The sequence below is a fragment of the Antechinus flavipes genome, chromosome 1 (assembly GCF_016432865.1).
Source record: "Antechinus flavipes isolate AdamAnt ecotype Samford, QLD, Australia chromosome 1, AdamAnt_v2, whole genome shotgun sequence".
NCBI lineage: Eukaryota > Metazoa > Chordata > Mammalia > Dasyuromorphia > Dasyuridae > Antechinus > Antechinus flavipes.
Genome location: NC_067398.1, coordinates 55,001,456 through 55,028,228, shown reverse-complemented (window position 1 = coordinate 55,028,228; position 26,773 = coordinate 55,001,456). Strand labels below are relative to the sequence as shown.

General features: G+C 35.9%; 1 protein-coding gene across 2 annotated transcripts in view; it reads right to left on the bottom strand.

Annotated features, from left to right (window-relative positions):
* Window positions 1-203: 203 nt before the first annotated feature.
* The window catches only part of UROC1 (urocanate hydratase 1), a 56,242-nt gene continuing 29,672 nt past the window's right edge, over window positions 204-26,773 (bottom strand). The window contains exons 16-20 of one of the 2 annotated variants that reach the window (XM_051982996.1): window positions 19,225-19,323; window positions 16,792-16,891; window positions 12,240-12,321; window positions 2,570-2,669; window positions 204-711 (exon numbers count right to left, since the gene is read on the bottom strand). In XM_051982996.1, coding sequence (XP_051838956.1) covers window positions 571-711; window positions 2,570-2,669; window positions 12,240-12,321; window positions 16,792-16,891; window positions 19,225-19,323 — 522 coding nt within the window. In that variant the 3' untranslated portion in view covers window positions 204-570. Of the gene's footprint in view, window positions 712-2,569; window positions 2,670-12,239; window positions 12,322-16,791; window positions 16,892-19,224; window positions 19,324-26,773 lie in introns of those variants that run through there. The other variant, XM_051983004.1, reaches the window with a different exon arrangement.

Sequence of the window (26,773 nt, the reverse complement as noted above, 5' to 3'; positions counted from 1 at the left end):
TATTATAGTCTGACCTCATGCTATCTTACCAACTTTAACTTTTCTTGTTCCCAGTTTCAAGAAGACCCTTCTCATTGATCCCAACATAAACCATGGTTGTTCCTATTTCTTTAGATTATTGTTTCTCAAGAAAAACTCTCCTGATCTCCTACATGACCATTTTCACCACAGCCTTTACCAGAAAGTAGAAAAAAAATATTCAATTCTTCACCAGTTTCATAGGTCTTTATTACTCTCTCCAAATGCTATAATGAGGTAGCAGGTAGGAAGGTGATTTTCCAAGGCCCTCTGCTACAGATACACACACAAACTAGGAACAAGGAAACTTGAGTCCTCGTTCTAGTTCTGCTTAGCATATAGAAGGCATTTGTTGAATGCTTGTGGACTGACACTTCTATCTTGGTTTCAGTTTCTCACTCTGGAAAATGCAGGTAATGGTACTTAGCTGAGATAATTAATGGGAAGACATTTTGAAATGATTAAGAATCAGGAAAGCAAGCATAAATGATAAGAACTATTATTGTTAAAGGAATACAGCAAAAAGGCCTAATTTCTTCCTTGGATCCTTGTCTAGCATTGTAGAGCTTTTCCCAAAATGCTTTCATCCAGCACATCATAAGGAAGGGTAACATTCAATTTCCGGTTTTCCTCCATTGTCTGGCAGATGATTTCATATGCCTTCTTATTTCCTGACCAGCAACGCCGGGCCACCTGTCAATAAGGGTTTCAAAATGAGATGGATGGGAGCTTCAATGTAAAAAACAAAGAGACTCCCACCCATTTCAAGTATAGACTCCAAAGATTGTATCACATGGTTTCTTTGGATGAATATCATGTAAGATATTTTCAGCTATATAAAGTTTCTCCTAGAATGCTGGGGCTATGGTTCCAGGCCTTGAACTCTGGAGCTGCTGAGCAGTGGCAAGGAGGTAGACATAAGAGATTGACATGGGGCTAGTGTTCCCATGCTGAGATGCATAAAGCTTGGGACAGCTAAGTGGTACCGTGGATAGAGCACCAGCCCTGAAGTCAGGAGGACCTGAGTTCAAATCTGGTCTCAGACACTTAACACTTCCTAGCTGTGTGGCCCTGGGCAAGTCACTTAACCCCAATTGCCTCAGCAAAATATATATATATCGACTCTTGAGTCGATGCACTGAGGTCGGTTCAAGCACTTAGGACTAATTTCTGATTGGACAATACTCTATGGACATATGCTTGGAAAATGGTCCTTCCCACTATCTTGTGCTGGCTCAATGATTGGTGTATAGAGGATTGTAGGAGGGACTAGGGGGTGGAGTAAGACTAGCCAGGGTCACTTTTTGCAGTAGATGAGGAAGAAGGTGGTTGCAGAGATTCTACTTCCATCCTCTTCACTTCTACCCCTAAAGACCAAGAATAAAGACTAAGGACTTTTGCTTATCCTGACTCTGGCTGATTTTGAGGTATCCTGGGTGCTAGCACGGTCATCACACACATACACACACACACACACACACACATAACACACACATATATCAGATATAATCAAATGTATAATCAGATAAGACCCCCTTCTCTTATTCCATACTTTGTCCTGTGAGATGCATCTTATATTTTATGACCTCATCTCTTCTTCAGGGAGTCCTTTTATGTCTACTGATTTCACCTGGGGGCAAGATATGATTTTTCCATGGTTTTCTGACTCTTTTTCCAGGGACATGCTTCCAGATAGACTTGGTACATATTAATGACCATGAAAAGGAAGCATCTGGCTGCACAGATGAATTTTTCCATAGGATCTGACTTATTGATTTCAAATTTCTCTACTGAAGTTATTAAAGTGACTTCTATATTTTTATATCTTCTAAAAGGCAAGTAGCACAGTTTAAAGCATAGAGCAAACACCCAGTGTTCTCACTGAATGAATGCATAACCATTTCTCAGATTCCAATAAAATAAGAGATTATGAAGGGAAGGAGACTTTTCTAATGCAGAACAAAAAATCAGAATATGAGCTGACTGCCTAAAAACTTTACCTAAATAATATAATCTATCTGCAAACATAAGAAGAAAGGTCTAAAGTTTGGTGACTCCAAAACAGAAAATTATGTTTCTTAGCATAGTTGTGGTAGAAGAACAGGCTAGATAAGTTTAGATTGTAGAGAATATTGAATGTTGGATCAAAGAATATGGACTCAAAGAATATGGACTTGATTAGCCATTGAGATGTCACTAAGATTTGGAGATGGGAAAGTGACATGGTAAAAATGATTAATTTAGTGGCAATGTGAAGGATTAACAGAAATAGGGGAGTGATGGAGAGAAGGAAAGAGAAAGATAGAGGCAGAGATGGAGAAAATTGGAAGGCTATATTGTCTTTGCCATAGCTCAAGCTGTAAGATGGTGGTCTTGAAAAAGATAAAAGATGATAAGAGCAAGAGACATTCTGAAGGAAGAATTTAAAGAGCACAGTGATGGAACTAGGAGAATGGAAGAAGGGAGAAAGGGAAGAACCAAATTTGAGAACCAAGAAAAGATAGTGGACCCTTGAAAGAATTAAGGGAACAAAGTTTGTCAATCTGCTTACTCCATTGGACACATCCCAATTGAGCATCATTCTAGCTTTCCGTTCAGCTTCTTCAGTTCCATCAAGCACTAGGCCAAATCCTCCATTTATTACTTCACCCCTAGAAAAAAAAGCAATTTTAAAAAATGAAATTCACTTATTCACCATTCCCTGAACATAGCTAACATAAATTTTCTACTACATAATTCTCAAGTGCCTTTCTACTTTCTATCTCTAGCCACCCTTCTAGACACATCATATCCTTCTCCATAAAAATATTTAAGACAATTCCACTTTTTAGACCGAAATGATCTTGGCTCTCCTCTGATTTTCTACATCAAGAAGATCTGGGTTCAAATTCTGATTTTGATGTCTATTTTTCTGGGTAATTCTGAGTGAGTCCTTTCACTGAGTCTTATTCCCCTTATTTATAAAATGGGTATAATAGTTCTTGTACTACTTATTTTACAGGGTTTTTTTAAGATAGTATTTTGTAAACTTTGTAGCAATATGTATATGTTAGTTATTTTTATAACCCTATTACCTATTAGATAATTATCTTGAGGCACAATTCAAATCTTTTATTACTATTTTCCTATTTTTATTCATTGCTAATCTTTTACCATTCATTTTTACTATTTACTAAGTAATATATTATTGATATTTATTATTTTTCAAAACATGTATCTTATTTTACCAACTAAATTACAAACTCCTTGACAACAGAGAACACTCATTCATCTTTGTATACCCCACACCATAACTAATACAGCCCCTCATCCTATCTCCATTCCTCACCACCCACCATCATTACTACATAATGGAAACTCAATAAATTTTTAGTATTCACCTTATTATTTTTAGAAATTTGTCACAAAACACATCAGGTAAGATTCTTATAAGATGTGAGAAGATAAGATAGGGAGAAGGTATGAAATCATTGAGAAGAAGCTGGAACTTTTCTTTTAACTTGTTTTAAGATGATATCAGTGAAGACTAAAAGATGTATAGCAAGAGAAATTCAGGCCCTATATAGGAAAAAGCATGATCCAGTGCCAGGGCAAATAGTCACTGTCCTTTCCTATCCTTTAATATCTCTTTCCTCACGCCTCAGTAACTTCCATCACTGCTGCAGTTGCTCTTGGCAGAAACTATAGTAAGTATAGCAGAGCCATGAATGACTCTTCTATTGTAAGTCTACTGAGCTTTAGTAACTAAAAATCCAAAGGGTTTTGAAAACACAGGGGATAGAAGCAGAGGCAAAATGGCAGAGTAAAGGCAAGAACTCACTGACCTCTCCCCCACATTGTTCCAAGTTCCTTTAAATAATGACTCTAAAACACACTTTAGAGCATCAGAACACACAAAAAGATGGAGTAGAACAGTTTCCAGCTGAAGACAACGTAGAAGGGCAGCCACTTGTGGCACCAGTTTGGAAGTCTAGCATGCAGTCCTGGACCATGCCAGCACAGCCCTAGCTCCAGTGCCAGCCCTGGTTCCAGCAAAGTAGGAACTTGTCTACAGACTTCTGAATCTGTGGCAGTACTAGTGGCTTCCATATCTTTCAGCCAAGAGACACCAAAGGCAACTTGGAAGGGTGGCAGAAAAGATTTTCAGTTGGGTGAGAGGGCCTTCGGAAACCAGCATACCAGGAATGGGCATGGGCATTATGGTGGTAGAAATTTCTAAAGGCTTTAGCTCATAGGACATCCCTTTACTAACACTGAGGTAGGACTCTTGCTCAATCAAAAATATAGATAGATTTTATTATCTAAATCTTAAGCTAAGTGAGATAGGGACACTCCTAACAATTTTAGGGAAGAAAAGAGTGCTTATTGGCAGATTCTTAGAGGGATCTCTGAAAAAAAGCTGCACAAAATTCCTGAAGGTTGAGACAGTGCACCCTCCACAATGAAAACTCCTCCTTAAATAAAAAGTTAAAGGCTGACTAATTGGTTAGGAAAATGAGTAGACAACAGAAAAGGGTTCTGACCACAAAAAGTTACTATGGGAACAAAAAAGATTAAAACACACCCAGAAGAAGGTAACAAAGTCAAATCTATAATATCCAAAGCCTCCAAGAAAAATAAGAATTGGTTTTGTGTTAGAATTCTTACAAAGTGTTAACTCATTGGAATCGATAGAAACAATGCTTAACCTTTGAGAGTTCACACATTAGCTCACACATTAGAGTTCACAAGTCCGGGAGATTCACAAAGTTACACCTCCCACAATTCTACTCTCAGAGGAGGAGTCAATCTTTGGGTTCACACCTTTAAGAGATCATATATAAGAAGCTCTTAGAGTCAGTGAAGTCAATCAGTGGAGGAAGCAGAAGTCAGTCAGTTTGGGAGATTGACAGAGGCAGAATTCAGTCAGGAAAAGATTCAGAACTGGAGATTCAGAGGGGGCTGGAGGCTGAAGCTGAAGCTGGAAGAGAAAGGATAAGCTGCAAGAGCTTTTGGAGCCAAGGAGGGAGATAGACCTCTAAGAAAGTTAACCGGGCTATTTTGGAAGAGACAATAAAAGATTTAAACTTTTAACAGCTGGCTGCATTTGAAATGATTATTGATCTGAACCGAAACTAAGGCTGCCCCCAGAAGCCGTCGAAAAACCTCCTCCCAGAGAATCATCATATTCTAGAAAAGAAGAGAACAGCACAGTTTGGGGCTATAGAAGAGTTCAAAAGGGATTTTGAAAATCAAATTAGAGAGAATTGAGAGTGTGGTGTGAAAGGAAATGTAAAAGGAAATGCAAAAAGGTAATGAAAAAAAGAATTCCTTAAAAAGCAAAATTGGCCAAATGAGAAAGGAGGTACAGAAGCTCACTGAGGAAAGTAATTCCTTAAAAATTAGAATTGAGCAAAGGGAAGCTAATAACTTTATAAGAAAATGAGGTTTAATAAAGCAAAACCAAAAAAGTAAATGAAAAATAGGGGAAAATGTGAAATATCTCATTGGAAAAATAATTGACTTGGAAAATAGATCCAGGACAGAAAATTTTAAAATTATTGGTCTCTCTAAAAGCCATGATAAAAAAAAGAGCCTGAATATCATCTTTCAAGGAATTATCAAGGAAGTATTCTGGAAGCCCAGGGTAAAAGAGAAACTGAAAGAATCCTTTGATCACCTCCTGAAAGAGATCCCAAAATAAAAACGCCCAGGAATATTATAATCAAATTCTGAACAAAAAGAAGGGATTTCTGACTTTTCCTGGTTATAGCTCTTAAGATGATGAAACATAATGCCAGTAAAGTATGGGAAGAAATAGGGTTCCTTTCTCTCCTGGTTTCATGATGACCATACTCATGCAGCATCTAGAACAGGGGAACTTTAAGCCGCATGAGCCTGTCCTATATGAAGTGCCTTTGCTTACCTTTTGATGTTTTGTCCCATTAATAGATCCGAAGTTTTAACATATATTGGAGCTAGTTGGCAATAGGGGTAGTGTCTATCAAAGCAATTGCAACTTCAGCAAGAGTAGCAGAATTTAGTTTTTGAGAAAGAAATAATTGCCATTGATCAGAAGTAACCAAAAAGATAAAGCTGATGACTGTTTAATCTAACTCGTGCCCAGTATAAAAGTAAAATGTGAAATGACAATTAGTAGCCTTGAAGGATATGTTCTATATCCCAGTGAGGCTTAAAGTGGGCTTTCCAACTAAAAGTGCTAATAGTAATGAGTGACTGAATTCTATTCTAGTCTTTCCATAATGAAAGCTATGATGTTCTGCTGTTTATTATTGCTTTCTTCAAGGAGAAATTAATTGTTGTTATTGTTTGGGCTTTGCTTCTCTTGTTATGCCTATCTTGGGAAACTGACAACGAAGCAAAGTTTCTGTGAAGTGTGCATAAGAAATTCATGAATTATGTAGGCCATAACTAAAGATCTTTGTTGTTTAGCCATTTTTTAACTGTGTCCCACTCTTCATGACCTCATTTGGGATTTTCTTGGCAGAGAAACCACTGGAGTGGTTTAGCATTTCCTTCTGCACATTTTACAGATGAAGAAATTGAAGCAAACAGGGTTAAGAGACTTGCCCAGGATCATACAGCTAGTAAGGGTCTGAAGCCTGATTTGAATTCAGGTCTTCCTGACTCCAAGCCAGGTACATCATTCACTGTGCTACCCAGAGATTCTTAATATCTACTAACAATGAGAAAATAGATTGTGCTTACATTGCCTCTTTGGCTCTCAACCAAAATGTTATTTTTATTTTTCTCATTACAGTCAATTAGTATTTTGACAAGATGTTAAAAGGCCAATGAAAGGTAACTAGATACAATTGTAGAAGTCACTTAGTTCAACCCCTTTATTTTACAACTTGGAAAAGTGGGACCCAGAGAGTGACTTGCTCAAGATTACACAATGGTCTTTGGCTCCAGATCCAGCTATACCAAAGAGCAGGTATTCAAATCCAGCTCCTCTGAGTTCCCTAATATATCCAAAATTACATGGACAAATATAGTAACATATATCTGTGTATATATAGAAAAAAAGATATGGAAGGTGAAAGACAACATTATGACAGTCTCATAAGCTTAACTCTCCCATCACAAATTATAAAGGATAATTCCCATTGGAATTTAGGGGCTCTAAATTTTCATTTTCTCTCTCTTTTTTATTATAGCTTTTTATTTACAAGATATATGCATGAGTAATTTTTCAGCATTGGCAACTGCAAGACTTTTTGTTCCAACTTTTCCCCTCCTTCCCCTCACCCATTCCCCCAGATGGCAGGTTGGCCAATACATGTTAAATATGTTGAAGTATAAGTTATTCATTTTCTCTTTTTAATTTTTTCTTTATCATCTTGGGAAAATTATTTACCTGAGGGCATGATAAGGATTTCTAAGTAGAGGATATTAATATTAATCCTTGTCCTGTATCCATTTAAGAGAATGAGAAAACTAATTCAATAATGGCATTAAATTAGTAAGAGTTTCTCAGCAAAGGAAAAAAAAAAACAGGATACAATTCTGTCTTAAGTTCTATCCTTAAGACTGCTTGCCATCTCAGGGAAGGGGTGGAGGGAGGGAGGGGAAAAATCGGAACAGAAGTGAATGCAAGGGATAATGCTGTAAAAAATTACCCTGGCATGCGATCTATCAATAAAAAGTTGTTTAAAAAAATTCTATCCTTAAGCATCAATTTGGAGAATTATCCTAAAAGTATCATCAATTAAAGTTTGAATCCATTACATTGGTTCAAGGAATTTTCCACCCAAGTTGAGAATTCTTTATTTAATTTAACCCTAGATCACATTTCTATCTAATTAAGGAAACATAAGATCCTGACACTAGCACCAATAATTCTCAGATATCTGCTTTGACAAGCATTAAAGGCTACAGTGCTGGACACGTCTTCTCCCCCCTCCAGTCCTCAATTCTACCCTATCTCTTCTTAACAGATGATCTCACCTCCTGCTCTGCTGAGAAAATTGAGACTATTCATCCTGAACTCCCTTCTCTCCCTTCCTCCATACCTCAATTTTTACCTCTGCTCTCACTAATTTACTCCTTTCTGTCCAATCTCAGAGGATGAAGTAGCCCTTATAAAACAACAATAACAACAAAAACCAGCCTCTCCACTTTATACCCTTCATCTCATTCTCTTTTGTCTTCTTCCCCATCCATGATCTTTCTCTTTCTCACAGTTGCCAACCAATCTTTTCTATACTTTAAAAACTAATATATACTTAATCTTTTTTTCCCCTGAAGCAATTAGAGTTAAGTGACTTGCCCAGGGTCACACAGCTAGGAAGTGTTCATTGTCTGAGGTCAGATTTGAACTCAGGTCCTCCTGACTTCAGGAGTGGTACTCTACCTACTGCACCACCTAGCTGTCCCACCTTCACTTAATTTTGCCATTCTCTCAAGTTCCCATTGGATCTACTCCCCTTTGCTATTAAAATTCTAGAATTATTATCATTTACTCAACTTTTTCATCATAGAATCATATGAATTAGATTTGGAGTTCAGTTCAATACTTAGATTCTATTTTGTGCAAAAGTCTGCATTGAACTCTGAGCTACAAAGACCTCCCCAAAAAGCACTCAAAATGCTTATATTCTTGTATTCTAAAATTGGTTCAGGCATTCTAGAAAATAATTTGAAAATAACACAAAAAACCCATAATACACACTATGACCCAATGATTCCAGTACCAGCATATAATTAAAAAAGGTCCAAGAAAGAGGAAAAAGACCTATAGTGTGTGTGCGTGTGTGTGTGTGTGTGTGTGTGTGTATTGTAGTAAAGAACTGGAAACAAAATGGATGCCTTTCAATTATGGATGGCTGAATAAACTGGTATATGAATATAATAAAACATTATAATTCCATAAGAAATCATGAGTATGATGGATTCAGAGAAACCTGGGAAGATTTATTTAACTGATGCATAGTAAAATGAGCAGAACCAGTAGAATAATTTTTTTAAATGACCACAATAATGTAAATGAAACAACTTTGAGAGACTTCTGGACTTTGGTCAATGTAGTAATCAAACAACCTCAGAAGACAAATGATAAAATATGCTTTCTACCTTCTGGAAGAGAGGTAATGGACTAAAAGTATATAACATGAGACATTTTCAAACATAGTTAATGTATTGATTTGTTTTTCTTGAATATATTTATTTGACTTGTTGTAAGGGCAGACTTCTGGGGGCAGAGGTGATTTGGTGAGGAGTAACAGAGATATAAAAAAGAAAGAAAAAAGCAATTAAACATTTTTTAAAATAATTTTTTAAAGCAGTTTAAAAATAAATAGGAGGGGTAGCGAGATGGCGCAGTGCATAGAGCACTAGCCCTGAAATCAGGACCTAAATTCAAAATTGACCTCAGACACTTACTACTTCCTGGCTGTGTGATCCTGGGCAAGTCACTTAACCCAATTGCCTCAGCAAACAAATAAATGAATAAATAAATAGGAAAGGGTGGTTAGGAAATTCAGAAGGAGACATAGACAAGTAGGGTAGTTTTATTACTATGTTTAATTTACTATATATTTTACTATACTTTAAATAAAGTTCAGTTTCATGTATAACTTCTTTTTTGTTTATTGAGATGCTCATGTTTTGCATGTTTAATTAGGCTATTAAAAGAAAATAATTTTTTTAAAAAACTGGCAGAGGGGTGGGGAGTTTGGTATGAAAAGGTGGATTTCAAGATAACTTGGATATCTGTAGAAAGAGGAAGAGCTCATGACCAAACAAGGAATTGAGAAGATTACAAAAGATAAAATTGGTCATTTTAATGACATAAAATTAAAAGGGGTTTGCACAAATAAATCCAACATGTCTCCAAAAACTAAAAGGAAAATAGTATACTGGGCCAAATCTTTCTCACATAATTTCTCCAATAAAAATCTCATTTCCAAGATATGTGACTAACAGTATCACACGCATAAGACTTAAGAGCCATTCCCCAAGTGACGACTATTCTAAAGATATGAGCAGGCAGTTCTCACAGAAAGAAATCAAGGCTACTTATAGCCATATTAAAAAAATGTTCCAGATCACTAACAGTTAAAGAAATAAATGAAAGAAATTCTGAGATTCCATCTCATACTTGGCAAAGATAGCAAAAAAAAAAAAAATTGGCACATGTTGGAGGGGCAGTGGGAAAACAGACATAATGATGTGCTATTGGACTATGGGTCCAGCTCTTTTGGAAAGCAATTGGTATTACACACAAAACATTACTGAACAGCATGTTCAGTTTCATCCATCAATACCTACTAGACCTATACCCAAAGATTTCAAAGAAAGAAAGAACACTCATATGTATAAAAACATTTAGAGCATCTCTTTTCATTATAGCCCCAAATGGAAATAAGGGAATACTCACCTACTGGGGAATTGCTAAAGAAATCATGATTTATGACTGTAATGGAATATTATTGTTCCATAAGAAATGCTGAAATGGACAATTGCAGAAGAGACCTCTGTCAAATGGTACAGAGTCAAGTGAACAAAATTTTAAAAATGATACTATAACATCAGTATTATATTGATATTTACATATCAATATTGCAAAAATCAACAATTTTGGAACTTACAAACTCTGCTTCATCAGATGGTCAATCATGATCTCAGACTACTGATAAAAAAGGCTAATATCCACCTAATGATGGAGAAATAATGGCTTTAAAATGAAAAGAAGAAATGCATTCTTTGTATGTAAATGATGTGGGAATATGTTTTTCTTGATGTGATACAGGGATTCTATGTTTCTTTATTTTCCTTTAGAGAAGGAAGGTGGGAGGGAGAAAAAAATGAATGCTTGAAAATTGAAAATTTTTAAAAACGATGGCCCAGGTAGACAGTTGGATGGAATGTGAATCATGATCTTATCTGTTTATACCCATATCTAGTGTAGTAAATGAATTGGTATTCGCTCATCAAACTTTAGCATTCTGAGGAGAATTTCAAATCAGAGTTTTTCAAATAACCAAGAGACCTAAAGCACAATGTCTGCTCGTCTGGTGGTCCAGGTAGGGAAAAACAGGGCAATACATCTGGCGTTTTCATTATTTTCTTTTGTTAATTCATTTCGTTCTTACTATTCATTTGTAAACTCCTTGAGGCTAAGAATTCTGTGGTATTTGCAGCCCCTAACATAATATCTCATACTGTAATAAGCTGTTTTTTTTTTTTTTTTTTCCTGAGGCAATTGGGGTTAAGTGATTTGCCCAGTGTCACACAACTAGGAAGTGTTAAGAATCTAAGACTAGATAAAGAAGTCTGGTCCTCCAGACTTCAGGGCTGGTGCTCTATCCACTGCGCCACCTAGCTATCCCTTGTGGTAAGCTTTTAAAATTATTTACTAAATTTAATTTAGGAATCTGGGAAATACGGCTCTGAAATGACAAAAAAGGTGAGTTTATCCTACTAAAGAACAGTTCATAAAAACATAATTATACCTTTCCCTCCTCATCTGGCTTTGCTGTTTCTCTTTTAAATATAAAACTTTGAGTAAATCCAAATACTTGCAAACTATTTTTAGCCACAAGAGGGGAAGAACCTTGTCATTGAGAACACTGTGAGGAAGGCCACCTACTTATAAAATGGTTGGGGAGAGATTTCTCCCATTCTCTCAGCAATGGCCATGTCCCCTTTCTCCCACTCCCTACTATGGGGATGATAGAATCTTAAGACCTTGGAAATCACTCAGCCAAATTTTCCTTTGCTTCTCTCCCTCCTTTACAAATGAAGCCCATATTTACCCAACATAATGTTGACATAGCTAAGACCAGAGTCAACTAGTCATGGTCCCAGCTGCCTGTCATGTTTTCTTTCCTTTATACTACATTATCACATCACATGCCCTCCGCCTCTTGCTCCCCAGAACTTTTAGAAATATTCATTATCAACATATCTGGGAAATTATGTCATGAAGCTTAGGGAGTGGGAAGTCACAGAAGGTCAAAAATATGGAGCAGAAATGTCCCCATTTTCTATCTGAGAATATAGAGGCCTGAAAAGGTAAAATAACTTGTCCAAGTTCACACAGATTAATTAGTAACAGAGTTAGGGCTAAATTAGGATGTCTGGATTCCTGGTGCAGCAGCTTTTCTATTACACCATTCTGCTTGACTGAGTAAACCAGAAACTAAGGGCAGCCCCCAACAAAGTTTGAATTCTGTTATGAAAAACCTATTACACTTTCTTCTCCCAGAACTTCTTACCATCCAACTCCACCTCCATTGTGTAAAGCCACCCAGGTGGCACCTCGGAAGGCATCTCCCACGAAGTTCTGCACCGCCATGTCTAGGAAGAAAGAGAGCTCCAGATCCTATGATGTTTTTTCCACAAAAAGGAACCCCAACATGGCCATGCCTTTTCCAATGGATAGAATAATGATGGAAATAAATAGTTCTCCATTTATTATGAGTCTATTAAGAACTGGGTCTAGAAAGGTGGATGAACTATGGCAAATGAATGATCTTTAATCATATTAAATAATTTATATTTATATAATGCGATAAACTTTCAAAATGAATTTTTTGCTGGAGCAATTGGGGTTAAATGACATGCCCAGGGTCACACAGCTAGAAAGTATTAAGTGTCTGAGGCCACATTTGAACTCAGGGCCTCCTGACTTCCAGGTTGGTGGTCTATCCACTGCACCATCTAGCTGCCCCAGTTTCAAAATATCTTTAAAGGACAACAACAACATGGTTCTCAATTCTCCAATTCAAATTGATGAGCAGTTATCAAGTACCTGCTACATGTCACACATTGTACTATATACTAGGGATACAACAACAGCATGGCTAATATGGAAATATGTTTCCCATGACTTTTCATGTAGAATTAGTATACTCAAAGAATAGAGCAGGGGCAGGATGGAGGAAGAGAATTTGGAACTCAAAATTTTGAAAATGAAAGTTACAAATATTTTTAAATGTAATTGGAAAATAAGTGGAAAATATCAACAAAATAAAATGCATTAATTTTTAAGTAAAAAAAAATTAATAACAATGATATGTGGGATTTCCTACCTTAACTTATTATTCTTTCTAGCTAGGTGCTACTTGTGACTTTAATCCCATCCTTTCCTATCTCCTTTAGAAGCTTGCCCTACCTCTATAATTGAACCCTCTCTCTAACTTTCAAGCTCTCCCTATCTGCTTACAGACAGGACCCATGTTTCCTCACTTAATCCTGCCATCTCCCCAATGCATGGTTATGTTTCTCTTTTGACTCTATCCACATTTTCTTCTTTTCCCCTCATTCATCCCTTGATTCTTTTTGATCTTGCCTCCAACCTATCTCTCTTCTGAAATTACTTACTCCAAAATTAATTAAGGTCCTTTAATTGCTATATGCCTAATACCTTTTCTTTTCTCTCAGCCTCTTTGCAGCCTTTGATAACCATCCACTTTCTTCCCTAAGATATATTCTCTTTATTTGGTTTTTATGACATTGCTATCTCCTAGTTTTCATATCCTTTTCAGTTTCCTCTGCTGGGTCATCATTCATATCTCTCCTTTTATGTATAGATGTGTTCCAGAGTTTTAAGTCTTTTCTTTATCTATACTCCCAGTAATATTTTCCTATGCTTCCAACAGTAAGTTCTATGCCAATGATTCTTAGATCAATTTAGGGTATCTGAAGAGAAAAGCAAAACCATTATGAATCTTATTAATACTATAAGTGGCAATTATTTTAAAAATCCTTTTCCCTCTTCCTCATCCTACATATAATTTGCTGGTTTTTTTTTTTTTTAACCAATTATGCCTCTATAATGTCTCTGCCATCTGTCCTCTTTCTTACTACTTCCAAATTTACTTCATCCCCTGTTGTCTGGACTATTATAATATCACAACAGCTTGCTAATTAGATTCACTTTTTCCAATGTTACCCCTCACTAATCCATAACCCATATAACTGCCAAATAGTCTTTCTGTCCCATTGGTCTGACCATATTTCTCATGTGCTTGAGAAGCTTGGCTCTATATTTTGTCTAAACTAAAATGATATTTAAAATCCTTCATAATCTGACTCCAACCTCTCTTTCCAGACATTTCACAGTATTCTCCTTCAAGCAGTCTAAATTCCAGACAAACAAATCTACTTTCTGTACCTGGAGCCTGGCTTTCTGCTTTCTGTGCCCTTCATTCGATAGCTTGCCCATCACACATGGAACATGTTCCCTTCTCAATTTTGTTTTTTAAACTCCCTAAATTCTTTCATGAGCTTAGGTCATACCTCCATAGGGAAGTCATTCATGATTGCCCTGGTAGTTAGTACTAGATTCATCTCAAATGATCATTCATTTACTCATCTGTTTACTTGTGTAACAGTCTTTCTGGAAACACTTAAACAGGCTGACTTGTTATTAATAGCCAAGTAGGGGAAAATGTTCCAAATCCGCTAATAATTTGAGAAATGAGGGTTAAATTATCTCTAAGCTTCCATGTTATGCTCACCATATTGGAATGGGTGGCAAAAAAGGGAAATGAATGTTGCCTTCTGAGAGAAACTAAGTTGCTAAGATGAAACTATCACAGTATCAGAACTAGAAGTCAGAGATCTCTGCAGCAGTGAATTTTTTTAAATCACTCTGAAGAGAATGAGTGGTGACAGAAGCAATGGCAGAAAGTGGAAGACTTTTTCTGGAGAACTGACTCTAAGCCATATAGCGGTTGGAGCCTTTTCCTTTACCTGGCTTATGGCCAAGATAATAAAGCCCAACAAGGAGAAACTGAATTATGCCCACTTATCAGAAAAACTACTGGAACAATAGTGAATTTATTCTACTGCTTCTCCCTTCTCTTTCCTGATGCATGCAACTGGTAGTATGGTTCATTCCTAAGAATTTCTCTGCTAATTTTTAATTTTGCTTATTGGTCATTTGTATTTTTAAACACTGACTTTCTAGTAAAGAGAAAATAGTTTTAACTGTATCGTGAGTTGTGGGGTTTTTTTTCTCCATAGAATATGATATGACTGTTGAGGAAGGAGGAGAAAAAACCTGTAAATAATTAATTACATCAAGTTGAACTGGTTGGAAAAATTCCCTCTCTTGTCTGGTGATCAAAAGAATATCCTAGGGACTCAGAGTTCTATGAATTTTACTAATGATCTGTATATTTATGCTTTCTAACTATGCAGAGAAGAGAAACCATATGGACTTGGAACCTTTGTCCTAGTATTTTTTTTAAAGCAACTCTCTTGAGCAAGTTATTTATCTCCCAGATGACAAGTTAGTTTATGCCTTTTAGGTTTTCTCCAACCCTAGAAGTGAGAGAGAGGAATAATAGAGGCAATGACCTCCAAGAAAGGTCATGTCTTGAGCCAGAATGAAGGGTGGGGAAAAGAGACAGGAATGGTCTAGTAAAATCAGATTACCTTCCACAATGGCATATGCTAGACAACCCTTCATTGGATACCCCTTCTTTAATTAGAATGTGAGCTTCTTGAGAGCAGAGACTATTTTGATGTTGTATCCTTAATAGATAATACAGTGCCTTGTACACAGTGGGCACTTTATTTACTGAAACAAACAGTTTCAATAGAATTCATGTATCCATTCAAAGGAATTCATGTAGGAAAAATTTTGCGTTCAAAATTCAAAATCTGCCCAAAGTCAGAGCTGCATGTATCCTGTCTTAAATATATCTTTGACCATGGTCACACAGATAGTAAATGCTGGAGTTGGGATTTGAACCCAGATCTCCCCATTTTCACTCAACAGCTTTAATTCTGCCATGTCATGAAGAGATCTGAACAAGCTCTAAAATCTTGGGTGTTCAATGTAACCTATTAGTGTACTTAATAACTAGTTGATGTAACTAATAACTAATAACGAACTTCCCTGAGGACAGAAAGGTGATGCCATAGTGCACAGTAACTGCTAGGCCTAGAATCAGGAATATTTATCTTCCTAAATTAAAATCCTGCCTCAGACACTTACTAGCTGTATGACCCTGAATGAGCCATTAACCCTGTTTTCTTTAGTTTCCCCTTCTGTAAAATGATCCAGAGAAGGAAATAACCATTTCAATATTTTTGCCAAGAAATCCCCAAGTGATGTTATGAAGAGTCAGACAGAATTGAATACTGAACAACAACAAAATAGTTATTTTGGGAAGCTTCCCAAAGGAACAAATTTGAATGTGATGATATTCATTTGAATAAATATTATTTCATTTTTATATTTATATTTCCATTGTTTAGCACAGTGCTTAGCACATAGTAGGCTTAATAAGTGGTTGTTTACTGATTGGTGAGTATTTTTGTTTAAAAATTAGTCTTGTTCTAGTCAATATTTTATACCTTTTTTATCATTCAGAAATAATTTTTCAGTCAATAACTCAATTTATCTCCTATTCAAATGGCCAGCTTACACCTATACCCACTGTGCTCTATTAATACAACCTCATTGATAGATATGATTGTCCTCCCACCAAAGAGTAAGATCATAAGAATTTTTGAAAATATCATTTGACTAATTTTTTTCATATCCTCATAATAATTTGATCCTTTTGACCAGGTGAATAACATGGCTCATTTAACCTTTTTTTCCACAGGGCTCTTGAATACACATTTTTAGATATTATTTTAAAATACAAACTTTATAGTATTTCATGCTGTTGATCCTTCCTGAATGTCTTTTCCTTAATCCATCCAAAACCTGCCCATCTCTTAAGATTCAAATCAAATCCTCCTTCCTCCTGACTACTTTATTCATCTCAGAGCTTTTTTTCTCAGAATCTTCATCATCCCTCTCACCTGCACAAAAAGCAGATCCATCATAAATGTTGGATGTTTCTCTGAAGGGACTATCTGTCCCACTGACATCATGATGGTCTCGGCTGAGGACCACAGGAGCCTAGGTAGTCAAGCAAAAATACTCAGCAAAGCCTTCTGATAGGTACAACTCAAAAGTCGATGAACAACGGTTTTCACAAAAAGAAAATACACTGTCAATAATCACATAAAATGCTCTAGATCTGTAATAATAATAGAAAATGCAAATTAAAACAATTATAATATTTTACTTCACTTCTAATATGGTAAAAAAATAAAAATAATCAAAATTAGAGCTCTTGAGGGAAGACAGACACAGTGATACATTATTGATGGAACTGTGGATTGATCCAACTATTTTGAAAACAATTTGTAATTATGCAAGAAAAGTCATTAACTTATCAAAATACCTTTTGACCTAATGATCTCACTAGTGAACATATACCCCAAGGAGATCAAAGACAGAAAGAAGGGGTATATATATTAAAAATTCATAGGTTTTTTATGTGATAGCAAAAAACTGGAAGCATAGTCAATGCCCATCATTTGGGAGTGAACAAATTGTAGTCTATAAATGTAATGGATGTTATTGTACCACAAGAAAGGACAAATAGGAAAAACAGAAAACTCTAGAAAGGTTTATATAAACTAATGCAGAGTGAAGACGGATGAACCAAGAAAACAACAGCTATAATGTTTATAATAATTAAATGAAAACAATTTTAAAATAGCATTTGATATCAGATTAAATACAATGACCATAGGCCATAAAGAAGAGATTATGCAACAAATTCCCTTCTCTTAGTGGACAGGTGGGAAGATGCTATATACATAGTTGATATTGTGATCAATTTAGCTAAATTCCTGCTCTTTGTCACAAAGGAGGCTTGTTTTGGGATGAAGTCTATGAGGAACAAGAAAAAGAAACATTTTTATTAAGCACTTACTATGTGACAGACATTGTACTAAATGATTAAGATGTGGCAAGAGTTAACTGTCATCTTTTTAAAATATATATGTGTATATATATATATATATATATATATATATATATGTAAATCTCTATCTATGGATCTATCTATAGCCATATCTCTTTATCTATATTTATAGATATGTCAGTAAAGTAAGTTAGATGAAATTGAAGGGCTGGCTAATGGATTAGAAACCATAAGGTATTTCTTTCCCTGGAGAAGGTAACAATATACCAAGTTAGCTGAATGAAGATAAACCTCTGATGACTAAGAGTTAAAGCCCAGAACATCCTCTAAGAGTTTGACTATCCTATAAGACTTTAGGATTGTAAATGTTCTGTGTAAATATTTATATTATAGCCCAAAATTAGAGCAACCAATTTTCTCTAGCTAATTTCTACCTTTAATTAGGGCTTCTGTCAGAGTTGGTTGATTCTTGGTTTTATTGAACTGATTGCTTTTCTTTCTTTTTAAGAAATATTCTTTGTTACAAAGAATGGCTCTTTAATTCATAGAAGGGAAGACACGTGCTCAGAAATCAAAATGATTATAAAAACAAATGATGAATTCAACTTTTAAAAAATTAACAAAATAGGGGCAGCTAGATGGCACAGTGGATGGAGCACCAGCCCTGAAATCGAGAAGACCTGAGTTCAATCTGGTCTCAGGCACTTAACACTTCCTAGCTATGTGACCCTGGGCAAGTCACTTAACCCCAATTGCCTCAGCAAAAAGCAAATATATATATATATGACATGGGTTTTATATATACACATATATATGTATATATAAAACCCATGTCATAACAGAGAGGATGGGCACAGAGCATTGAGTGATATCCATTTTTTGGACATAATCACCTTGTAGATTTGTTTTGTTTGATTATGCTTATTTATTACAAGGTTTTTTCCCTTTTTCTAGCTTTTTCTAGCCTCTCAAAAAGAAAGTCATGAAAACTGTTTTCAAATGCACAGAAGGGAGTCAGGAGGACTCCAGTCTTCAAACACTTACTAGTGACATTAGTCAAGTCACTTAATCCCAATTGCCTCCCAAAAGAAGGAAGAAAGAAAAAAAAAAGGAAAAAAATGTACAGAAGACTACAGAAAGAAATTCAGAAGGAAGCACAGCTAAACAAGATAGTTTTGAAAATAATGTGTAGAATTCAGTATATACTTCTTTTAAAAAAAAAGCAAATTATGCCAAATTGAGATTCACAGTTTCATACAGAATCCTGTTTGGGTTTTCTGCAGTGTGTATGGAAATGTTCTTTTTGTGGGGGATAGTGTTTCAGTTCAGGATAAAAAATAAAGTAAAATAAATTGTGCATGATTGATTCATGCAGCATGTATCATTGGTTTCTCTTAGTGGTTCCCTGGGAAAGGTTAGGACCTCAGAATTTTCCTGTTTCCCTATCATCATCATTTCATGATGGATTTCACCTCACCTTAATCTTTCCTTGAGCGATGCCTTGATTAATAGCCACAGCAATGGCCACACGACCCTTCTGATCAGAGTATAGAATCCGTGCCTGGGAACCTACCACCTAAAAGATAAGAAGAACAAGTCAGTGAGGATATATGGCCAGACCATTTTCAGTGGGATCACACATATCACTGAAATCACTGACAAGTCCTTAAATTTTGCAAAACAAAGAACTTTTCTCCAGGAAGGTTAAGGTACCTTTTGTAGACATAATTCCATTCTCAGTTATAAAATCCCAAAGGGGAGGAAAGGATATAGTGATGATGGAGGGGGACAGAAATGTTGTTTCTCTTCATTTGTAAATGGCAAACTTATGTCATGGACATCATCTAGGGCAGCCATTCAGTACCTACTGGATATTGTTTTATAATGTTAGTTATCTTTCTATGCACTTCTGTTTTATGAAAGAAAATTTTATGTTTATAGAGAGAACCAAGAAGATCCAGGTTCAAGTCTCACTAAGGATACATAGACTGTGTAGCCTTGGACAAATCACTTGGCCCTTCAGCATTTTTGACAATTCTATGAGAATATACATTGAAGAGAAATTGATGCCCTGAATTGGACGAAAGAGTTTGCTTATCCAGAAGTTCCCTGTATCAGTGAAATTATTTGATCAGTCATTATACCAATCCTTATGCAAAGATCTGTTCTTAATTTGGAAAAAAAAATGGGGGAAGCATTTTTAAAAAACCATATCTGTATACCACTATATTGTCTAGTCCTAAGAATCAGGCATGATTCCCATGTAGAATTGGGATGGAAATCCTGCATTTATTTTCCTACATCAATTTTAAACTCACTGACTTAAAATCTCAGAGGTGGAAGGAATGTCAGTCCATCTAGTTCCATTAATACCTGAATAATAATTTTCTCTATAACATACAAGTGCTAATTCAGATATCTCTTAAAGATCTCTAGTGAGAGAGCCCTCGTCACCTTTCTAGGCTACCTGTTCTGTTTTTGGATACTCCTCAGTTTGAAAAGTTTTTTTTAACCTTTATATCAAGCCTAATTCTACTTTTCTATATCCTCTACCCATTGCTTTTTGTCCTTGTTCCTATAACCCAAAAGAACTAATCAAATCCTACTTCTGTACAACATCTTTTGAAATATTTTAAGACCGTTGTCACATCATCTCTAAATCTTTCCCCCTCCATCCTTGCTTTCTTTAATCCAGGAGACATTTGTTTGTTTGAAAGCATATATTAAGCATATATAACAATGTAACTCATGATCCTCACAGCATATGTAGCACAGAATATGCCAATAATCTGGCAGGTAGATACTATGATTATCTCCTTCATAAATGAGTCAAGAGAGGTAACAGATTAAATGACTTGTTCAGGGTTACATATCTTGTAAATGATTGCGGTGGAATTTGAACTCAGGTTTTTGACTTTATACCATGGACTCTATTCACCATGCCATATAGATGCCTGTTAAGGGTTCCTAATTTTAATTTTAATCTTAATGTGTTATAGACCCCTTTGATTTGGTGAATCCTGTGGACCCATTCTCACAATAATTTTAAATGCAAAAAAATAAAAATAAAATAAATAGGATTGCGAAGAATTCACTTATATTAAAATCTTAATCAAAATATTAAAAACAAAACAAAACAAAAACAAAAACAAATTCACAGCCCCACATCAAGAAGTACCTCTGATATAAACTGCTTATGCCCTAGTCATACTTCCTTTTCTTACTTATTACCCTCTCCTTTCTACCCAAGCCCTTTTGTGGGATAGCTCTCCCCACTCCCCTTAATAGCCAGAATCTCCTAATCCAGACTAGAAATGTCTAATTTCCTAGCTGATTGTTGTCATTTTACCAAAGACTTCAGTTATGGGAAACCTATCAGATCCAGCTGAGGAGAGACCTTTCTTCCCTACAAAATATCTAAGTGCCTTAATCCTTGAGCTTTGAGAAGCTTGTCCTCGAGCTTCCCTCAAACATGGACTCCAGAATTCCGGAGAGAATTTAGTGTGACCACGTGCCAAGTCCTGGGAGTAGCCTTTCTAAAGACAATCGTGGACTCCTTCTTCCTGCCATGGTCCAAAGACTACAGCATCTAAGAATCCCTAGGGATGTCCTTGATTAATTTAACCTTCTCTAACCCTTTCCCGATCCAGCTTTGGAGGTGTCAGTGCTGGCCCAGCTGTGAGGGCTTGAATACCATATCTTTCATTTCTTGTTCTTATTTCCCCTCTCTTTGCCACCTTATTTGTCTCCAATTAAGCCATCCAATTTCCCTTTAGATGGCAGATAAAAAGAGTTATTGCTTTTAACATTGATTGGTATATTTCTATTCTTCTATTCTATTAGTATATTTCCATTTCTTTTGAAAAGCCCTTTTGATCCAGCAATGGATTTTTATAATACCATTAGCTTTTAGAGTTAACCTTAGCACAGTGAAAACTCATAGGGAGCTTTCCTTAAAATCATCTGATCGCTTTTATTTCTTTCATATGAATAAACATATTCTAGACGTGTTTCCTATGTCATACACTTGCAAAAAATGATTTTTTTGAACCCAAATATGGGGCTTTTATATTGAAATCTATGAGATTTCATCTCTTGTTAGTCTTAGCCCATCACTCCAGTCTGTTTAGAGCTTTATGGATCCTGACCTTCTGACTCATCCAATGTGTGTCCTATCCTTTCCAGATTTTTGTCACCTCCAGATTCTGTAAGTATTTTCTCACTGCCTTCATCCAAGACCTTAATAAAAACACAAAACAGCATAAGACCAATGATAGATTCCTGCTGCAGTCTCTTACTGACTCCTCTAATTCCCTCTAAGGGACTCCCTCTAAGCTGATTCTTTGGAGATGGTGATGCAAGCAGTTCATTAGATATCCAAGCATATTAACCTCTAACCCAGGGCTTCTTAAACTATTTTCTATTCATGACCCCTTTTTGCTGGAGGAATTTTTACATGATCCTGGGTATATAAGTATGTAAAATAAATATACAATTCAAACATTTGCGGATAATAAACCATAATTTAGTGATTCAGTTGAAAAACCCCATATGGGATCATAAATCGTAATTAAGAAGTAGAGCTCTAATTCACATATGACTATCTTTTTTTCCCCCTGAGGCAATTGGAGTTAAGTGACTTGTCCAACATCACACAGCTAGAAAGTGTTAAGTGTCTGAGATCAAATTTGAATTCAGATCCTCTTGACTTCAGGGCTAGTGCTCTATCTACTGTACCACCTAACTGCCCATCTGACCATCTTTTAAACAAGATTAAAATAAGAGATTTTGCCAAATGCTTTGTTTAAAGTCTAGGTAAACTGAAATTCTGGAAAAATGGTGGAGTTGCCAAATTTCAGGCTCTCCTGATTTCCCCCACAAATAGGATAAATTTGCACTTCAGGACAAACTGGTGAAAATCAAGAAGACTTGGGGCAGAACAGGCGTTCTCCTGATACAACACCAGGAGATCTGAAGAAATACCTGGGGCTGGAGATTAACTTGTCTGAAGTGCAGACACCTCTGGGCTAGTTCTGCAGAAAATGGGAGTGGGTTAGCTCACTCAAATACCCTGGGGCTAGCTGGGTGTGGCTGGAACCTCAGAAGGAACCACAGAGACTTTCACTACCGGGACTGTTTGTCAAGTCAGGATTGAAATCTAGGAAGACTGAGTGAACCCTGTGTGTTGCTGAGACATGGCTCTGGGTGAGAAGAAACCAGCACCCAATGAATGCAGAGGGAGTGGGGCAGGGACACTTGCAGAATGGTGGAGTTCTTGGTTTGGGGTTCCTGGTCAAAATGGAGATCTGAGGGGAAGATTGAGGCACCATCCCCCCACTCCACCATTAGAGATGCTTACACTAATACCTATTATTAAAAACAAACAAACAAAAAAGAATGGGCAAAAAGAACCCTAGCATTGAAACATATTATGGGAAAAGGGAAGACTGGGGTTCATCTTTGAAAGAGGACATATTAGGTAAAAAAATCTTCTACCCCAAAGAGTAACATGAAATAGCTCTCTGCCCAGAGAGAATTTATAGAACTTCAAAAGAATTTAAAAATCAAATGAGAGACATTGAGGAAAAACTAAAATAAAATGAAACAAAAACCATCCAAGAAAAACAAGATTATGAAAAAAAAATTAACCAACTAGAAAAGGTCTCAGAAATGAACATAATTCTATGAAAATTAGAATTTTCATAGTGACAGTGAAACTGAGACACCAAGAAATAGCACAATAGATCAAAAAGAGAAAATATAAAAGTAATTGGACTGACTGAAAGTTGTGATGAAAAAGAGAACCTTAACACAATAATGCAGGAAATAATCCAAGAAGATTATCCTGGAGTGATAGAACATGAGAGTACAGTAGAAATACAAAAAAATCTACCAATTGCCACCTCAATGAGAAACACACAAGGATATTATTATCAAATTACCAGATCAAAGAGAAGATTTTGCAAAAACAAGAAAAAAGTTCAAATATACCAGAGGTACAATTGGATTTGTACAAAACTTAGCAGCAGCTACAATAAAAGACCACAGATCCTGGAATTACATCTACCAACAATCAAAAGAACTAGGCCTGTGGCCAAAAATATCATATCCAGCAAAATTATGTATAATTTTGAATGAGAAGAAATGGACCTTCAATGAACTTATAGATTTTTAGAATTTTCTATCAATCAAACACAAACTTGACAGAAAATTTAACATATAAAAGCCAATATCAAATATCAATTTAAAGCAACTGAACATGGACAAGTTATTTAAGTTTTTTTTTTTTTAACATGGGAAATGTAAACTATATGTTTAAGATCACATCAGCAAAAAAGGATTGGCAGACTTAAGGTAAAAATAGTAATCGTGTTATACAAATGAGGTGCAGAGGATTCAGAAGCATGGGGGGGGGAAGGATGGCTTATAGTTCTGAAAACCTATTCACATTGGGAATGGGTTCAATAGGTAATATTATATATATACCATGAAGGGTGTAGAGTACCCTCCAAAATCTATAAAGAAATAAATGGGGAGTGATGTTCAGCTGGGGACGCAAAGGTGAGGGAAGAAGACAAGGGAGGGATCCTTGGGTGGAAGGAGGTTAAGTAATAATAGCAAGTTATAGAGCAGAATTTAATGAGTCAGCAGAGATAGGAAAAATGTGTGTGTGTGTGTGTGTGTGTGTGTGTGTGTGTGTGTGTGTATCTACATATGTATATATAACTATATCTTTTCTTAACTATAGCCTGCTTGGAGCCCTGTTTGTAGTGGCTAGAAACTGGAAAATGAATGGATGCCCATCAATTGGAGAATGGCTGGGTAAACTGTGATATATGAATGTTATGGAATATTATTGTTCTGTAAGAAATGACCAGCAGGATGAATACAGAGAGGACTGGCGAGACTTACATGAACTGATGCTAAGTGAAATGAGCAGAACCAGGAGATCATTATACACTTCGACAACGATATTGTATGAGGACATATTTTGATGGAAGTGGATTTCTTTGACAAAGAGACCTGAGTTTCAATTGATAAACGATGGACAAAAGCAGCTACACCCAAAGAAAGAACACTGGGAAACGAATGTGAACTATCTGCATTTTTGTTTTTCTTCCCGGGTTATTTCTACCTTCTGAATCCAATTCTCCCTATGCAACAAGAGAACTGTTCGGTTCTGCAAACATATATTGTATCTAGGATATACTGCAACCTATCCAACATATAAAGGACTGCTTGCCATCTAGGGGAGGGGGTGGAGGGAGGGAAAAAAAAATCGGAACAGAAACGAGTGTCAATATAAAGTAATTATTAAATAAAAATTAAAAAAAAAAAACAAAACAAAACTATAGCCTGCTTGGGGGGATGGGGGAGATGAAAAGGAGAAAAAAGACTAAAGTAAAAAAAAAAAAAAAAAAAAAAAAAAAAGTATGTAGCAGAGAGCCAAAGGACAACTTACAAGGAAGTAAAAAAAAAAATAGACATTCATGAATATAATTTCTTCTACTAATATATATACTTTCTTGATTTGGTAATTTGTTGTTATATATTTTAAATACTCCCTGATATTCTGCTGGGTACATGACGATATTTTCTTTTGTTTTCCTTTTTTTGTTGTTGTTTTGTATTCCTTTTCTGTTTTTCTTTTTTTCTTAAAAATCTAGGTAAACTGTGTCTATAATATTCTCCTAAAATACCAGTCTAGTTTGTTTGCTTGTTGAGTTGACTTGTGTGTTTTTGCCAGAGGAAAAAGAGGATGTGAATCTTTGGTTTCATTGATAATTGCTTGAGTCAAAAAGTATTTCATTAATGCCAATCAAATACTTGTCTTTAACTTTTAACTTTAGAGATTTTTCTGGGACACTCAGAGACTAGTTAACTTCACAGATCTTTTAAGGTTGGCCCTCTCTCTGACACCATGCTGCTTTTTGCTTATCTAGTTGCCATGTCAACAAAGGAGATGAATCTGGCATGATATGTCCTGACTGATCATGGCTTCCCTTTCAGATGTGTGGTGCTGGGGATAGAGTTTTGGACCTGCAGTCAGAAGGAGCTGAGTTCAAATATGATCCCAGAAACTTATTTGTTGTGTGACCCTGGGCAAATCACCTAACTTCTGATAATAAACTATTTCAATTTTATCTCAATTCAATTTATCTCAATTTCAAAATATCTTAAAGTATCCCACAGAGTTGTTGTGAGCTTAAATGAGATAATATTTGTAAAATGCTTAGCATAATTCCTGACACATAGGTGCTATATAAATGTTTATTCCCTTTCTTAGGTATTGCCAAACTCTTCTTTTAATAATGCATTCTTGAATTTTGCCGGAAATCAAAATCAAGCCCATTGGTCTATAATTTGTAGACTCTTACTTTTAAGAAAAAATTACATTAGGTTTGGACCTTCTCTAGGCTTGTGGCACCTCTCTTACCCTACATGTCCTTTCAAGAAACTTAGCCATCATGTTTTTCTCAATATTCTGGAAGAGTCAGTCAATTTGAAATTAGCAAAGGAAATTGGATACTTTTTAAAAACTATCCTCTTACTTATCTTGGGTCTCACTTGCCTTTAAACTATTTTTATTCAGTCCCTTTCATTTCTTTCGTGTGTGTGTGTGTGTGGTGTGTGTGTGTGTGTGTGTGTGTTCCTTTAATTTCAAAGATTATTCTATTTGGGAGAGAAAACAGAAGCAAGAAGCGAATTTTAATGTTGCTTCCCCTCACCCCCCTTCTCTTGTCATTCATTATCATTGTCTGGTCCACCCCAAGTAGCTGTCCTATTCAGCTTTAAATCAATGATCTTTTATGTGATCTTTTTTTTTTCTTTGTGACCTTTTTTATTTCTCCCCTCTCCTCTTTCCTCACCTTTAAACAACAAAATTTCTTTGATGTCCTGAGCATTCACTGTAAACCAAATTTCATTTTAAGCTTTGGTGTTTCTGGTACTGCCCTTCCAGAGCCATGTCATATTTTGATATTCATTCTTCATTACCTGTCTTTGGCTTCAGCTTTGAGCCATGT